The 18,549-nt window shown below is 37.2% G+C and overlaps 1 protein-coding gene across 3 annotated transcripts in view; it reads right to left on the reverse strand.

The window, feature by feature from the left end:
- The window catches only part of FAM169A (family with sequence similarity 169 member A), a 39,587-nt gene that overhangs the window by 20,698 nt on the left and 340 nt on the right, over nt 1-18,549 (reverse strand). For 2 of the 3 annotated variants that reach the window (XM_039729994.1, XM_039729995.1), the window contains exons 2-5: nt 4,362-4,499; nt 2,791-2,890; nt 1,611-1,696; nt 102-273 (exon numbers count right to left, since the gene is read on the reverse strand). In XM_039729994.1, the coding sequence (XP_039585928.1) occupies nt 102-273; nt 1,611-1,696; nt 2,791-2,890; nt 4,362-4,499 (496 nt within the window). Of the gene's footprint in view, nt 1-101; nt 274-1,610; nt 1,697-2,790; nt 2,891-4,361; nt 4,500-16,403; nt 16,479-18,549 lie in introns of those variants that run through there. The other variant, XM_039729997.1, reaches the window with a different exon arrangement.

An 18,549-nucleotide genomic window follows, 5' to 3' on the forward strand; every position in this document is an offset into this window, starting at 1 on the left:
TTAGCCCTGCAAGGCTTATAAAGCCTACTAATACAATAGTCTTCAAACAAACTATCTCTTCCCTTTTAATTCCCAAATCCCACAATCCTCAAATGTTCTACCTGTAGGTTTAACAGAATAGAACCCAATAGCCTCTCCTTTTTTCCACATGATCTTAGCATAATGGCTGCTACCATGACAGAGAAATGGGATCTCATTTCTTTCAATTTCTTGTGTTCGATAGATAATTCGATTTAGAACATAGAGAACAACTCTCTCTCCAACAGACTTCACCTAAGGGAACACAGAAAAAACATTTCAGAAGATTGGTCAGAATAGTTAATACCCATACATGACAGAACTTATTTAACATAGCTGCAGACAGATTTCAAGGGAAGGCTGTAAGTGCTAAAGCAGAGTGACTGTCTGAGGTTTGTTACAAGGCAAGAAGATACTCAGTAGCCATTGCAATAGGTTAAGTACAAATCACAACGACAGAGGATATTTCATGTCTTCAATGTCACTCCCAATCCAATGTGTAAAATCTGGGAGAAGGGCAGTGGAATGATAATATTATGATCTAACTCAAACCTACACTTGTACTTAAACATTCACCACACACAACAGCAGTACATCAGCCTCAGAATTCCCAGGCTAGCAGGTAACTGACGTCTTACAAAGGAGAAATGATGAGGCTCAGTGTGGCAGGACTTGGCACACTCAATCACTCCTGATAGAGTGGCAGGCAACAGGATGTGATGCAGTGAAAAAACTTGTTACAACAGTTTCTGTGGCATGAAATAAGCAATTAAATATTTTTTTTCTATCCTACAGGGTTCCTTTTATAGATGATATTTGAGTTCATCACTATGCTACTTATTGTGAATGAAGGAGGAACCATGACCTATTCTAACATTTAGTCTCAGCTATCTCCCTTGTGAAAGATTTGGCTTTCCTGATTTTCCTACCATTAAGAATTATGCGGAAAGCCAGACTACATGCCAAACTCTCAAGAGAAAATTTTAAAAATTGCAAAAATCAAAGACAAATGCCCAGATTCCATGAGCAGATATAAATTACACCCCTGAAAAAACACAGATTTCCAGTTTTGGAAAATTCCATGCTACACAGGTTAAATAATGGTAACAAAGGTCAATGATGGGCAGCAATAAAGCAGATACCAGGCAACTTTACTTTTCTGAACTTCATGTATTGCCACTGCAAGCCACCAGCTTCAGCTTGCTTCTATCAACATATTCCTGACAGTATTTTTGGGTTGCTAGTCTCCTGATAAGATCAATAGGTATTGCTATGATACAATGCACTATTCTACCAAGATGTTTCAACACAACGAGATCCAAATATTCTAAAGAATAAAAAAAAAATGGTAATGCAGCTAACATCATATGAAGCTGCTGTACAAAGGCCGTTCTTGATCAAGACTCTATCTTCATATTGAGGTTCCTTTTCCCCTTGTACCTATTCCTTTATTCCTTTGCAACAGCCCTCTCATTTCCAAATTAAATTAAAACATCTTGCACACTAAATTAAATTAAAATCTTGCACACTATCTATTTGCCATTATCTTGGAGCATAGGATTAAGTGCTAGGTGAATGTTGGAGTGCTTTACCTGATGAAGTCCCTGTCTAGCAGGGACAGATGTTCTCACAATGTCATCAATTGACCACCACTGGTCAGCAAGATACAGGGCTACAGCTTGAAAGAAACAAGGGAAATAAAAAGTTAGTGATTCTAACCATTCCAAAAGAAACATATTCATCAAGTTGCTAAATACTCAGGAATAACAATGTAGTAATCACATTAGTAGTAATCACATCTTCTAGATGGCACTACATTAATGCAGCTCCTACTACCCTAGCACAACCAACGGGGCACTGTACACTCTACCCATATAAATGCTCCGTAGTCCAAAACCTTTTTTGATAACTGAGACTAAAAAACACTAGGGGGGATTTGTTAGTTTGTGTTTCTTTTTTGTGATATGGTATACCATATATATCGAACTACTTTTCAGACATAAGTTCTATCTTTCAACACTGTGCTCTAACATCTCCTTCCACTAAAAACTGTCAAGATAAGTCTCCCTCATACATGTATTTTACTACTGGGTGGCTAACAGATATTAATATTGAAACTGTACAAGTTTGAGGGAGTTAGATGAATGTAAAAAGGCTGATAGAAATTTGAGCAGCAGTTAGGAAGAGTACGATATATAGACATTTGTGGCATACTTGGTAATCATATACATGGCATTAAATGGAAGAAGAAACATGGAGAACAGGAAGGGGAAGAAGATGGGAGGAAGAACAGGAGGAGAAAACCCACAAAAACCATCATCTCAGCCAGAGCTATGCTAGGACTTCTAGCTAAAGACTAATTTACACACTATGCTGATCAATCATTATTAATAAAGAACATTTACATTCATATGCAAATTAATGAATTCTAAGAATGTTCAATAAATACTTTTTGGAAAGGTGAAGCACACATAAAGAGATCAAGAGATACATGTTGTACTATGGTCCAGACAAGCACCACATTAATTTGCTACATATCTTTTGAATTCAATAGGTCCAGTTCTGATCTGATTAGCGTGCGAAGTTCTAGCACTTGTGTATATAAATACACAAAAGAAATAATAGTATGTGAACAAAAAGACGGGGAACAACAAACGTACAATGGAAAAGTTATGGCCTACAGCAGCATGAAATGAGCAAGGGCCTGGTTACATGCATTTTCCACAAAAAAAAAAAAAAGTCAATACAGAGATAAAAAACTTAAAATGAAACCTGTGAGTGAGTCCCATGGTGCAAACAGTGCAAGAACTTTGTGTGTTTGCTCTACACCATAAAGAGGAACAAAGCCCACGGATGTCAAGGTAATAGGAACCTGCAAGAAGAATGTACAGTAATTCAGTAGACTTTTGCTAAAACAACAGTAGTAAAATACAGATAATGTTTATCAAGGTAAAAAAGAAGAATATTAAAAATCAAGTCCTTAACAGCTACCTGTAAAAGACAAGCCTTTCTTTCAGTCCTTTCTTTAGACACATCTTCCTAGAGACAAACTACATCTAAAGAGCTCTCACTCTCAAGCTCTGGCAGATTTAGCTACAGTAATTTGTACAGCTCTTTTCTGCTGACAGTTTGCATTTGTGTGCACAACTGAAGTAAGGTGTGCAAGAAGCCAGCATTACGTTCACTTCAACAGTCCCAACTGTGCAAGCTGTCAAAGCCAATAGAAGAACGAGGCAGTCAGTCAAGCACTGAAACAAGATGACACAGCAAAACTGTGTTTGTTAACAAGTTCTAATGTGCTACAGTGGGAAGGCAAATTCAAAAGGGTTTTGTTCCCCGAAGTTACACACTTGTTAGAAATTCTGAATTGTCTACTTGATATTCCTCAGAAAAAAATATGGGAAGGGTCAAAAAAATCTTCTTTTCAGGAATCAAGTAACTTTGTGGAAATGCATTTTGATATTTAAATTCCCATGCTTTCATTATTAAATTAATGTATAAAAAACTTGACAGATGTGAATGGTGTGGTAGACAGACTTGCTTAACAAATTTAAGAAGATTATGACATGCTATTGTCACAAACGAGGACGTTAATACAAGCAATCATTTAGGCATACAGCATTTACATAAATGCAGGAAAGTAGTCAAGACTCTGATTCTGCCAAGGAATCTGTGGCACTGACCTTTAGATCCCACAGAAAATCCTCTCAACTGACTTACTTTTCATTAAAGCTATACGCTGCTGGTTTTATTGGTACTATTTCTAATACAAGCATTCATCTGGACAGAACCAACACTGACCAACTCATCACACAAGTTGGTTTAAAACATAAAAGTGTCATAGCTATTCTCTGCTAGAGATTAATAACAGCACAGAATATTTCAGATAAAGAAAGAAGAACCACTTTTGAAATCAGTGAAGTTATTAATCAAAACTTGAACCCAAACATGAAGAACACTGAAGAACTGAGATGAAAAAAAGAACCAGTTAGCTTAAATAAACCATGAACCCCTTAGTGATGATACGCTTTTGAGAATGCATGAAGTTTGATTCATAAGTTGAAAATTTAAGGTTATAGTCAGGTTGGGTTTTGTTTGTCTTTTTTTTTAAATTGCTTATTATATACAGGTCCATTGCCTAGAAGCAGGACACAGTAACTGAAGCCCAGATTTAAACCCAATTACAGAGCGAAGAAAGTAGAGTTTAACACACAAATTCTGAATTTGGAAAATATGAAAGCTTTGATAAAACAGTTCTGAAATTCAAAAGGACTGGATATCTTAAATTTTAGATCTATGAGGATTTTAAGAATACCAGTACTACAGTATTTGTTGGTTTTTACCTTGCGGTGGTCTGGCAGAGAAAAGAATTCAGGAGAGTTTGGATTCCCCCACCGAAGATCAAAGAGGTAGTCCTCTGCTGAGTTCTCCAAGTCCTCATGACTGTAATTGTTCAATATATCCACAGGGAATGACATGCTCTTGAGAAATAAAGCAACATTATTAATGTAGATACTTACATACAATGCAGATGTAAACAAGACTGTTGAACACCCACACTCTGCTGTTGAACACCCACACTCTGCTGTTGACTCTATATCCATGACAGCAAAGAGAAATGCTCCAGCATTTACAATTAATTAGGATGGTGACCAATAACCCAGTCTGTAAAAGAATCAAGTCTGTGCTCATAAGCAGAAAAGGATTATATTAGCTTATAGATCCCCCTAGACCTCAGCTGTGGCAGATTTCCAAAATACAAGCCCCTTGTTTGCTGCACAAGTACATGCTACTTTGAGGTGGCAAACTTAGTTCTATCTCCCTCTCAGATGATGTTTTTGATATCACTAGTCACGTTATAACTAGGTGGCAAAAAAAAGAGTAAACCACCCAGATGATAACAAGATGGAGTTAATTTGAGACTTTGCGTTTAAATCCATCTCTGAAGAAACCAAAACATTGCTCAGGATTTTTCTCATCCACTGGCCAGTTAGTGTTCTTAACAGATGGTTGTTTCCAAAAGCATTTCAGCTGTGAACAGAAACTTACACAAGCTCATTAAAAACAAGAGCCCACAATAGACTGAAAAGAGACACTTTAAGGAGGTGACAAGACTATAACTCTGAAGCCAAACCATAGTGGAAATAACTCCTTAAAAACTCTTAGATTCAAATTTTGCTTGTCAAAGTAGTGTGAAATTAAAATGAGCAAGAGCTGCTGGAATCCACTATACAGTCTTCAGGTAAGGCTCTTCCAGTTCTATAAAACTATACACAGAAATATACCCCTCAGCTGCTTTAAAGCTATGACTCAAACTCTCAGAAGCATGAACAAACACAAGTTCATGACAACCTACTCCAGTGTTCTGGAGGAACACAGGGATCTGACTCTTTCTGAGCTCCCATGAACCCATCACACAAGTTTCTGAACGCAAAAGTTTTCATGCAAGTTTTATGATTCCTAGTCTTCACTATGGAGGCTTACTTTTCAGTATTATTTTAAATCTTAGTATACAATGATTTTTTTTTCCTCTTTACTTTCAGTCCCCCTATTTAATCCACCATTCATTATTCTACTGACACAGGTAAATCAAGGCAAGACATCTTATTCTGACTCAATCAGTAGAAATTAAAAGTCTACGTTTTGAAGGCTTTTAAACAGCAATAATATGCTACTACTAGGTTGAATGGAGAGAAGAGGCTGCTCCTTCTACAGAAGAGGTTTTTCTCCTCTTTAAAATGGAACTTGGACATGACTTCATTGGCTTCTACAACTGCTGCCTTTAACACTGTTGCTGATTAAAACATTAATGTTTTCCATGAATGCTATGGTTCAGATATACACATGCACTCCTCAGAGCCATTTCCTTTCAAATTCAGGTAATTCCTTCCCCTCAACTGTTATTTGCATTTTCTCCTTCCTTCCTCTCCAGTCTCTCACATTCCTTCTACTATTGCCCACCGACCCCTATCAGATGGCTGCATCACGAAATTCTCCACCTGTTTCTTCCCACATTTCAGGGCTGCACTTGCCGTTGCTAACAATCAACTTATTTGGCTCCTTCTCTTTGCAAACAAACCAATTTCCAGACCCAAAGGTGAGGTGTGCATGCTTTTGAATGCAGCAGCAACGCACAGCAGATGGAGGAGCTGCTGTCAGGGGTGAAATTCATCCACCACCAGCCTCCTTATCTCTAGCAGATATGGCTTGCCTGCACATATTACAGTTCCAAAATACACCGGCAATACTACACAGGCTATGCTGATAAGCATGTTGCAAGACAAAGCAAGGAGAAGCATAAGAGATCACATGACACTACTTCTACACGAGGATGATGCTTGGCCACCATGTTAACAGCAACAGGCAAGGTAAATTCAGCTGTAAAGGAATACAGGTATGTGAAAAACACAGAATTTAATTTTCAGTATGCTGGCAGAAAGAGTAACCCCCCCTCTATTATTAAACAAATACCTAAGTGCTTAGATAACTCTGCTATTAACAAAGAAATTGAGCTGAGGTTTCATTATTGCATCACAAACAGACAAACAAGCCACAAGCTATAACTTTAAGCCTTTAGGTAATAATTCCTGGCATTTTTTGGAAAAAAATAATGAAGGACCAAAGCAGAAAACATGCAATACAAAATCCAACAGATTATCTGAGTTCCAACCACTACATCACTATAAAAATAAAAGCAGCAACCATATCTTTGCTTAAAAGCAAAAACAGCTAATTATTGCATTCATTAAATTACCCTCAAAATCACTCACAGACCTCTTTTCTGTTTGCTATTTGGGCTACCTAATTTCTCATAGCACACTTGGATTTTATTTGCTCTCAACTCCCAATAGTCACTTTTGACTTTTCCATTCACAGCATTTACAGAGAACATGTTATGCAAAAGAAAACAATACAGAGAAATTTTCAAGATTAAACTACAGAAAAACCTACTCAGCACCCCTTCTAAATAAACATCAATCTTTTTTACCATGCAGCAGATTAGACATGTAAAGTCCAAGATTTCATACACTTATGTATTTTGTCTCTGTGCCGAAGAGGTCAGAAATAGTTCACATTTAAGTTCACTACATCCCTGAAGAAATCAGTAACTGTTCACAAAGGTATCAAGTTATAATAAAAGCATTAAACAAGTGATGAAAGAAGAATGTTCCATGCCAATCTACAGCAGAGCATAAGGAAGTAGATCACAATATAAAATGCAAGCATCTCAAATTTGAAATGCAAAAGAACCTACCAAAGATAAATGAAATGTCTTCCAACAGTAATGAATTAATATTAGTCCCTCATTAAAACACAGTTGGTTTGACAGTATGTTAAACAACGTAAAAATGCAGATGGCTCCACATCTAGCCAGTCTCAAGTAAAACAGGAGAGAGAAAAAGGGCTCCAGAAAAATGCTTTTCAGGTTTTTTTTTGACTAGAGCATTAACACATTTTTGCTGCAGAGGCAGCAGGAACAGCACAAGTCTCTTCCATGCAGTTTCTCATGCCCCTTTTTGTTACTCTAAACCTCTATGCACCGCACAACTGTAAAACTGTCAGGTTGAATCTTTGTCACACGTTGCACGACCACATTCTGCTCATGGGGTACCATTCCAATTGGTTAGCACACAGTCAGGCTGACCGAACACATGCAGCGTAGCCCTAAGCAACCAACTCATCATGAGTACATAATATGCTTTTATGTACATTTGTACACAAAAGCATATTAGAAGAATGTGTTTGGAAGGGAGGGAAGCAAATTAATTTTATTTTTTAAATTAGACAACTGAAGCATTTGATTTTTCAAGTGAAAGGAAATAAATCTTACACTTTTCAAAAACTTATTTCTCAAAATAATATTAATGGTTTTGTGTCATAAACTCACATGAATAATATCTGCTTTAATGTGGAATCATATAACTTTCTCCCTTGTCAGTATTAGGCAAGCTATTACATGAGAAATGGCACGTCCTTTTTTAGGAACAGCTGCAGCACCAGAGGGTAACAGATCAATTCATGGAATGCCAACAAAAAACACATTTAACAGGATGAGTGAACACATTCCTGTGTAACACAGGCACTTCTTTATTCAAAAAATCTTTATTACTATTAGCACTAAGGTTAAGAAAAGCCATGGAATAAGTGAGCAACATTGGAAATTGGTTTAATTATAAATTATATCTACAACTCCCATTTTATCTCAGAGTTAATGAAAGAGAGATGCACAGTACACACAGCTTCCAGCTTACATGTGGATTTGAGCAGGAATCAAGAGATGTATTCATTCTCTTGCAGTTCCTCAACAATGAATGACACAAAATTGCAGAAGGATAATAACCCAATATGTTATTTCTTACAGTATGTCAGAAGGCTTATATACAGCTTAAAACTGGGTTTGGGTGCCTTTATCTCAGGGGAAGTGGAGTCTAACTGGTTAGGCTAACAGATAGGGATTTAGAGAAATTTCCAGCTGTAGCTGGAACTGTAGCTGTGAACTCAGACATGTTATATGATGTGCCTGAACTCCTCTACAAAACACAAATCATTACCTCAGAGGGACCAGTGTGAGAAATACTTTACTGAGATTATGGGATACTTGAACATTGTATCAAAACTTGAAAAGTACTGGAAATACACAGTTACTTAAGCTGCACAGCTTACCTGAACAACTCATCCTCCTTAAAAAAATAAAATAGGAAAAAGAAAATAAAATCCAAGGCCTTTCAAATAATCATGCAGATAAACAATATTCAGATTTAAATTTGTTTTTAATAATAAAGAATTATAATTTAAGTAGTTGTTTGGATTTTTTTTTTAATAGTGATTTAAAAAAGTTTAGAGAACAGGTACCAGGGTGCTCAAGCCATAACCTGCAAAACTTTTCTGCTAAACCAGGAAAACCAACTCAGACTCAGCCTGCAGGATACAAATACAAGTCCAGTCCTGTGATGAAGCACTGGCCTACTCAGACAAAAAGTAAACTGCAGCAATGTCTGACCCAAGCTTTGATTGATTTCAATGAGTGCAGAAGTACTGGATGACCAAACCCCTCAACAACTGCCATGCATTTGCTATGAATCACCACACACCTTAAACAAAGTTCTGTTTTAAAAATATAATCCAAGATCCTACCACAACCTCCCAGATTAGTGTGAGCTACACCTGGGCTCACATCATGAGAAGAGACATAAAAACCAAACTAAATATGTATGTCCACACATAGACCAGTTCCAGAGAAAGCCAAGACACGACTGCGGAAGTCCCAGGCAAGGCCCCGGCCCAGACTGACAATGCACCAAAGCAGCAAAGACCTTGATCAGAGCGGCAGAAGCAACATTTCCATTTTGCTCTGTTTGTTTCCCATCTTGCAGTATCCAGTTGCTGGTCTGGTGAAAGCTGTGAAACTGCATAAAGGTTGTAACAAAACTTAAAATTTTTAAAGTCTTTTCAGTCTTCTGGCTTCAACTACAAAACAAAATCGTCACACCTGCTACATAGCATTGTTAAGCTCTCTTACCAGTTATTCAATTAACAGACAAATTACATAAATATTTCTTTGCTTTTACTACCAGCTGTTACATACACACTGCATTTTCATTTTGTTTCTTCTCTATACAACAACAAATACTTTAAACTGAGATAAGTTGTTTTTAAAGTATTTACTTATTTCTATAGAGTTTGATAAAAAGTTCATAATTTTCTATTATGAAAATAAGTACATTTTAAACCTGTGCGGAGATAATTAGTCATTTAAGTATGTTTAAGAGAGTACGTACTTGGTTTTTCATGAGTCAACATATTTGAAATACATAGAGAAAACCTGTCCCATAATTACCTATTTAGACCACTATTGTAACAAAGCTTTTGAGTTTTATAAATATCCCCATCTCTTAAAACTCTATTAATTTTAATCTGTAATGTTACATACATTGGCTGTAGGAAGAGGAACACATTTTAGGAAAGAGCTGTTAAAATTTTAAACAATAGGATGTTTATTAGGATTTCTTGAAAACTGCACCAGTTTGAAGCAGCAACATTAATACACTGATCTTCCACATTGAATAGATAAGTCTTTTTCACACAAATCTTTCACTTATTTAAAGGTAGGTTTTCTTGGGGTTTAAATCACAAATTTGGGAGTTGGACAGCAAGTCTTCAAACCATGATCATCACATTAGCACTAAGGCATATTTCCCTGCATTATAGCTTTTGTTCACATTTTTTGAGAATATAAACTAATAAATATAAGTTCTTGACAGCTGAAATAGTTTTGCACTGGTTTCTTTTTTTTTTTTTTCTTAAAAAGCAAAATAAGATTTTTTTTGTTTGGTTGGTTTATAGTAACATAAACCCCAAACAATATCTATTAATATCCTGCAAAATTGCAAATTGAAAGTTCTTAAGGAAAGACACGGCAGTATCTAGAAATTGCTGTCAACATCAACCAACATCTCTGGATTAATATGCCAGCCACATTACCCGTAATCTCCTTGAAGCAGCTTATGCAACTCTGGTTTTCTATCAGACACACAAATCAAAGCTGTTAATTTGAACACAAATAAACAAACAAAACCAGCAAATGCTTTCTATTCATCAATTAGCCACACAATGTAACTTACATGTATAGCACAGAATTATGGAATCTACATACAGGATTCAATTCCCCAGCAAGAATCATGGTCAGAAGTTCTAAATGCTGGGTTTGAGCACTCTCTTATCAGATGAAACATGAACAAGGACAGAAAGAGGAAGAGTCCTCCACATTTAAAAAGACAAAAACCAAAACCAACAAAAAACCACCAAAAAATCTTGCAACTGATTTCTTTAATTAAAGGTGACAGGGTAGTATTACGAGAAGGCATGCAACTTCTCTCTCAAAGCCACCTTAGGTAGGTGTGATTCTTACTCATATGCCCAATTAGCCACCTGTGTAACACCACTGGCATTTTACTGAAATGATTTAAATTAGATATTATATTAGATAGCTTATTTAATCAACAACTAAGTTCTTAGGTATACAAACTACTAACCTGTTATTTACATTTTTTACAGGCTCATATATTAGTGAAATTATCATCTTTTTTTTTCAATAATATTTCCTTCAGTAGGGAGTTTTGGAAACTAATGTGCACAAGTGTTTCCTACAATGAGAATGTGCCAGACATATGCTAAATTGAAATTCTGTGTTTGAGACTGATCAAAATAAACACAATTAATAAATTTGGAAAATTGGTTTTTCTTAAAGAAACCTTTCATGTCTCCCTTTTCAGCTACTCCAATTCAAGCTGACTATATTCATACATAAAATGAAAACCATTCTAGTTGTGTTTGAAAGTAATTAACAAGTATATTAACAAGATGGAAAGACACAGCCAGGTGGGATTATTACTTCATAAATCTGCCTCTCTCTGACATGTATCTGATCTTTCCACTGCTCAGCACTCACTCTTCTTTCTAATTTCCCATTTTTCTCTAACTTCTCTTCACTACATGACAAACCTGTTTAGGGGCTAGGAAAACAACACCAAAGCAGATACCACTAATGACCCACCTTTCCTCTCTGGTCACTACTCTTTCTCCCTTCCATGCCTTAGCAGTTTGAAGCTGTTGGTGTGCAATTCTCCAGCTCCATCCTCAGTACCCTCTAATTTTGCTTCTGCAGTTTAGGCCTTACACCATCTGCTCCTAAAGACCTTAATGACCTTCTAATAGCACTGAGCACGTAGAGCCCCCACAGCCTCTCTTCACAGGTGGCTGATGGGCCACCTGGAACATACACAGCCACACTATCCTACCCCTGCTCGTCTTCTGCAATTTCCATAGGTTTACCTCCTGCTTCTCCAGGCATCTATCAAGGCAATATTCTGAAGTTTAATTTGCTGCTTAATATCAGATCATCTCTTACTCCCACTTGACAGCCACATTTTTTGGCAACTCCTTCAATTTACAAACTTTCATATCCTCCTCTAACATCCTACTGGTTTGCAAGGGCCACCTCATAAATACATCTAATGATTTCAGAGATAAGGACAAAAAAGAAAGCTGTTCTTTTTACCACATTTAGAAAAAAAAAATCAAAGGGACAACAAAACCCACCCAATCTGGGTAGACAGCTGGTGGACTATCAAGCCTAATATAACTAATCTAACACCACAGTGAGACTAGAGTTGCAGTAACCCTATGTACACATTTGCATCTACTTTTAAAATGCTTGGCTGCACTGTTCTATCCCCTATCCCCACAACTGGGGCAGACGTCAAAGCTGCACAGATTAGATTAGCAATCACAGCTACATGTTAGCAAAGTCTAATGAATTACTTCTCATCAGCCAAAGAACAGCAACCATCTCTGGCTGTTTCAAAGATATTCCACGTGGAAATTCAAGTGATGGTATCTGTGGCTACCAACAATGAGGAGCAGGTGATTAATCTTTGCAATCACAGTCTCCAAACCCAAGTTGTTACTAAAACAGTTGTCTGAACTACAACTATGCCACATGAAACCCGGCTTTCAGCAGACAAGCTGTAGGAAAATTTAACAATTAAACAGTATGCAATCTCTTTTTTCTCATTTAAATTATCTGTAGGTGGTTTTGCTCTCTTTTTAACGTCATTTGCAGCAGGAGACCTACAACTAAGAAAACAGCATACAACTAAGAAAGCAGCAGCTGCCTTGGTTTTGTGGGTGATTCAAATGAAAATACAGAAAGAGGAATAAGAATTAACATGAGATGTTCCTGGACACAGGATTGCAAATAAACAAGGCTGCAACAAGAGATCCTTGTCAGCCAGCCATAAAACTTCCTTGCAAACCAAGAAGGACACAGAATTGAAATGTTCCACTCTCATTGTATGGCCCTATAGGCCATTTACAACTGCCTGAGGATCAGAATTCTGAAAGCAGTTGGATGGTAAATATAACACATTTGGAGCAGTGAGTACCTAAACCTCATCACAGATTAAAAATTTCTATTTTTCCCAGAAAGAGAATAGGCAGCTATCTCCAAATTCTCGATCCAGCTGTACTATCTTGAAGATACTACAGTTATCTTCAGAAGATAATAGATGCCTAAAAAACAGTGTTTAACATGAGGAAATTCTGAATTTTACCTGCTACTTGTGTTCAGTGTCCCAACATAGCAAGTTCTTTTAGCTTCTTTGCACAACAAACAATGAACTACAACAATGAAGATGATGAACTTCACAGGCATACTCACAAAGTAGTTTGTGGACTTACCAAATAGTGTGGGATCAGTCCAAAAGAACTAGAGACACAGATAATTAGAAAGAATTTTACCTTGCCTTTCTCAAAGGAAAGCTAAGGTGAAAATCATATGTCAAAGACTATCACACACATCAAAAACATTTTTATCTAAAACCAAAGGCTTTTAGACTACATGCTTGGGCCACAGACTGGATAAGGAGTCATTACCAAGTCCCAGTTTGAGCCCAGTTATGTTAGGAAGAGATATTACAAGTTATCATCCCAGGTGACAGAGACCATTCTCACAAAAACAGAAAGTGCCCCCATATGTCCACACACAAGAGCACCTTTACTTCCTCAGCTTTACAAAGGCCACAAAAACTGACTACATCTGCCTAGCTCTGTCAGTTGCAGTCAGCAGCAACTATGTTTATCTTCCTCATCCTATCTTCAGGAGGATGGGAAAAAAGGCAATATGGACTAAAAGTAGAAAATTAGAAGTAAACCCTATCCTCTGAAAAAGTATGTAACAAAATAATATACATGCCTCGTATCAATACAATTAAAAGCTAGCAAAGAGTCAGACATCTTGTAAGCTGCTCCAGCTAGTACGGGAAAAAAAGTTAGGAAGGTCTGGTATTTGTCTGTGTAGAAATCCTGCTCCCACAACAAAGGTGGAACAAATCATCAAAAAGAATATTACATTGCCCAGGATCAGAATCAAGAAGCTGTTCTGACTGACAGAATCGACTGACTTATGTCTCTCTTCCTCAAAATGAATCTCTTCTCCCCAGTGTTCATACTTCCTTGTCATCCAAACAAATATTTAACAAAATCCTTAGCAGACTGATTCCTGAGCAGCTCTGTGTTTGCCTTTTAATTCAGTAGTCTTATACTTGTGGACAGTTAATTTTATTTCCCACAATTGTCTGGGTATAGCCACTGCTGGTTTTATTCAACCCATCACAACCATGTTATAAAAACCCATCTATTAATGTGACTCCACAAGGTATCAGTAAACATGTTACTGCAGGACTCAAGATCTGCAAACTTTAGCAAGAATGTCTCTAATAGCTGAAAGGAATTCACACACAACCTCCTCCCTCGTGTCATCTGTCCTTGGCTCCATCAGCAATCATCCTGACATTCCAAGAACTCACAAGCTTCTGTCAGCACACTGCACTTCCCCTGCTTCTCACTGCAATACACGTTTGTAAAATTTGAACTTTTAAGCTACATCTCCTAGTACTAGGCTATCCTGTTACAGGTGTACTTGAATTTTTGAAAAAAACAAACTAATAAACAAACTGCTTTAAAAGCTTCAATTACTTGTCTTCTCTAGAAATGCAGACATTGTTTGATCTTTAGTGGTGGGTTTGGACAATGTAAGTAAGCTACTCATACTTCTGAACATACCACCTTACTGTACTTTGTTAAAAAACAAACAAACAAAAACCCCAACGCAACAAGCAAAAAAACCCCAACAACACAACATACTAGTATCAGTAGAACAAAGTATTAGCACTGCTGACTCATTATACTACCTTAAATCAGAGCTCAGCCTAAGAAGGAGTTGCCAGGAATCAGCTTGTTATCTCCTGTTCCTTCAAAAAACTCCTTTCTGCAGCTTCAGAATAAATGTTGACAACATAAATTCCCAGTGTTGAAGTATCAAAAGAAATAAATTATTCCAACATTTTAAAATCCTATAAAATTGTCTGTGCTGCACTATAGTAGCATTTACATTGCTATTGTTAAAATCCCCCACTATTTTATCATTATCAACTCACTACTTATTCAAATTCCCCAGTTATGGTTATTGTTGGCTAACTCTACAACAGCTGTGAGAAGTATTATTCAACCTAGAAAACATTTCTATTTGCAGAATATGCTGACTGCAAAAGAACTAGATAAAAGACTAGTCTTACAGCAATGCACTTGCTAACTTAAGCACACTTCACATTTTTACACCTGGTGTTTTAGAAGCATGAAGCCAGTTAGGGTGAAGACAGCATTTCATACCATTTGAAGTTCACTGATTCTCCTTGCTGGGGAAAGCTTGGTGCAGCTGCAGGCTCACAGCCTCTGCCACACCAGAACTTCTGAACTAGGTGTATTCTTCTAGCTCTGCCTCAGGGGCTACTGATTCGACAGAAACCACACCTTTACTCATTATTCTTTCTCTTCAGTAATCCACAGAATTAAAGAAAGCTATTTAACCACCTTTATTTTACATGTTTTGATGAGCCTAGAAGAAAGGGTAACAGTGAATTCAATGCATCCTGGACCATAAACAATTTCTAATCATAAGCAACAGCAAAGATGCCAGCCCTGTGAAGATGGAGGTGCCCTGTCCTACAGTATTCTGACATAAAAGGTTAATGTACACCAAAAAAAAAAGTATAAGACAAAGAGAGAGACAACTCAGATTTCAAAACAAACAAACAAAAAAAAATCAAAACTATTACTTTGAATAGTTGTACAACACGCAGTTCAGTACACAATTCGGAGAAATGGATTTTCCTAGATTTTCATTTCAATGAATCATTTAGAACTTATAATCATTCAAAACAGTAGTAGGTTTTCCAGTTCACTTTGAAAGCACAGAAACAGGTATGTTAGTCCTGACAATTCTCACTAATTTTACTGGGATTTTCATAAAGATTTGAAAGCTCATGACTCTTTTGGGACAGGATTCTTTTACATATTTTAGCAAGCTACTTAAAAGCTTCTCTGAAATCTCAGACTCACTGGAGAACACCAACTAAATTTATAATGATTAAATAAATATATGCTGTCACATCCCATTGTTCAGGAAAAAAAAAATCAGCAACAGCAGACAAAACTGCAGGAGTATGAGAGAATAGCTACAAAGGCACTTCATATGCCATTTTAATTATGTTTAAAACAATGCAGGCGAGGAAATATATTAGAGCAGGCTTTTCCACTCAGACTTGTTTAATCTACACAACACTTGGAAGCATAAGTTTGAGAGGATGGTTGAATTCTGACTGAATTTTTTTTTAATCCGTTTCCATAATGAGAAAATTTTTTTTTGTTTTTCAACAGGTTACAAAATGATTACCTGAGAGACATTCATGACAAGAGCAGTTCCAAAGGGTAGTGCACACCTCTACCACTGCTGCCCCAAACATTCACAGACAAAAGGATGACAGTACCTTTCTGGAATGTATAGTTGATAAAATCTGATGAATAAGTTACAAACTTGAGAGTCAGGAGTAAAGCATTTATCTGCAAGAAAACAAGAAGCTAGTATCTTGCATATAGAAAAATATTTAAGGAATGCCAGTGTGAAAACATGGCTAAGTAGACATCAGTTCTAGTGCCACATTTGTACTTGCAGTTTAGAAACATAATTGGCAACAGCTTTAAATGGTCACGCTACTTGATATTCACTGATTGGTAGAAAATAGAGATTGATATCAATGGTCTTATCATATCTAAGAATGTAAAGCAATTGAAGGGCTCCTCTACTCTGATGCATTTCTCCAGCACCATCAAATCCTATGTTTGTCTTTTAGTGATTTTGTATCAAACATGAGGAAAAAAACCAAAAACGCATTAATAAGTGTTAGCCTTAGTACAGAAATGAAGTTCCTCTGTCTTTCACTGGCAAAGACTCTGCACTGGACTAGATATGCACGTACAACTACTTAAAACAAATTGTGCTTATACGATGTGTGGATAAGAAGAGCTTTAAGTTAATTTTGAGTAGTACTATCTTTACAACACTAACAGACATTAAAAAAGGAAAAAACCTCCACCCTTTTGATTATTAAATCAAAGAAATACTATCTACCTTGATATGCATACTGAAGAAATTAAGAGTATTTTTCAATTCATTTTGTAAAGTGTCTAGTTATGCAACACTCCAAAAAGAGTTCTGGATCACGCATTGCTAGAGAGATATTAGAAACATACAGCAGAATCCCATCTTAATTACCCATCCTGCACAAAAATAAAGAAAGACTCTGTAAAACATTTGATTCTGCATAAAGAAAATTATAACGAACATCAAACTGGAGAAGGAGAAACAAGAAAAGGACTTAAAAACCTGCCTATATAAGAGCTCAAAAAAAACAGTGTTGAAATTGAGATGCTCGCTGACATTAATAATACTTGAATACGAACATTATTTTTATTAACCACTCTCTGCCCTAACATTTTTCCACTATGGAACAGGTGATGAAATGTTTTTTTAACTAGCCACCAAGAGAAAAATTAAGTTCTTTGGTACCTAAATCAAGCGGAGGTCAATTAAAAAGAAAGGTACCAATGTGGCTGAGGAAACGGAGAGAAGATGCACTCAGTTCCTATAGAGTTTGATGGAGGAGGAAAACCATGGCCACTCTATTCTGCAGCAATCTTTTATAGGTCCTCCAGTGAGGCAGCACTAATTTTATTATAATGATCACTCTGATACAGTACTTATTCCCCATACAAACTGGTGGGCTCCATAGTAGGCTATGATCAATGGTACAGCCCAATGCATTAAATGAGTAAATGCAGTTATGCAGAACAAGAAAAGAGTTCCCTCCTCCTGCGTGCCCGTACACAAAAAAGCAAGTATCAGCTGAACATGTCTCTACACCAAAGGTTAAGTTTCTAAATTTCTGATTATCAATAACTGAAAATTCCGCAGCTCAGAAAGGCTTAAAGAGAATTCTTTCTTTCCTCTAAATAGAGCATTAATACACGTATTAAATTGGTGAGTTAACATATTTTGTTTTCCATTAATGCTAGTAAAACCTTTTGCCCTAGCTCTCAGTGCAATCCACTTTCTCAGGCTGCATTTAACACTCATAAGCAGGATGGCAGTGCTACGTCAATGGATATCTTGGGCAAGATGCTTCCCTGTTTTAAGGGATGAACCAACCCTACCTCAAAGTAAAATTGCAAAAGACTTACACACCATATGTAGGAAAACAGAAGAGTGTGTGTGCGTGTGCAACTGCGTGTGCATTCGCACACGTACACACAGCCATCTTTGTGAGAGACAGCAACTAGCACTGCAATTACTATTTTCATATATGCGTAGAGGTGTATAGATGTATAAATGGCTCTCACACATGTGTGTGGCTATAAAACGTAAATTCCAACGCTACAATAGAAGACCCCCACAAAAGATGGCTGATCCTGGCCAGCACGGAGTGGCCTGGGCCAGAACTCACACCGAACTCGGCGTGCCGCAAGCTCCGCCAAGGCCGGAGTAAGCTCAGGGGGTCGAGCTCGGCCGGGCCGGCGCCGCCGGGGGGGGAGCCCGGCCGGTCCCACCGCCCGGCCGAGCCGCCTCCGCCCACCGCC

The sequence above is a fragment of the Passer montanus genome, unplaced genomic scaffold (assembly GCF_014805655.1).
Source record: "Passer montanus isolate IOZ18808 unplaced genomic scaffold, ASM1480565v1 scaffold7, whole genome shotgun sequence".
Taxonomy (NCBI): Eukaryota; Metazoa; Chordata; class Aves; order Passeriformes; family Passeridae; genus Passer; species Passer montanus.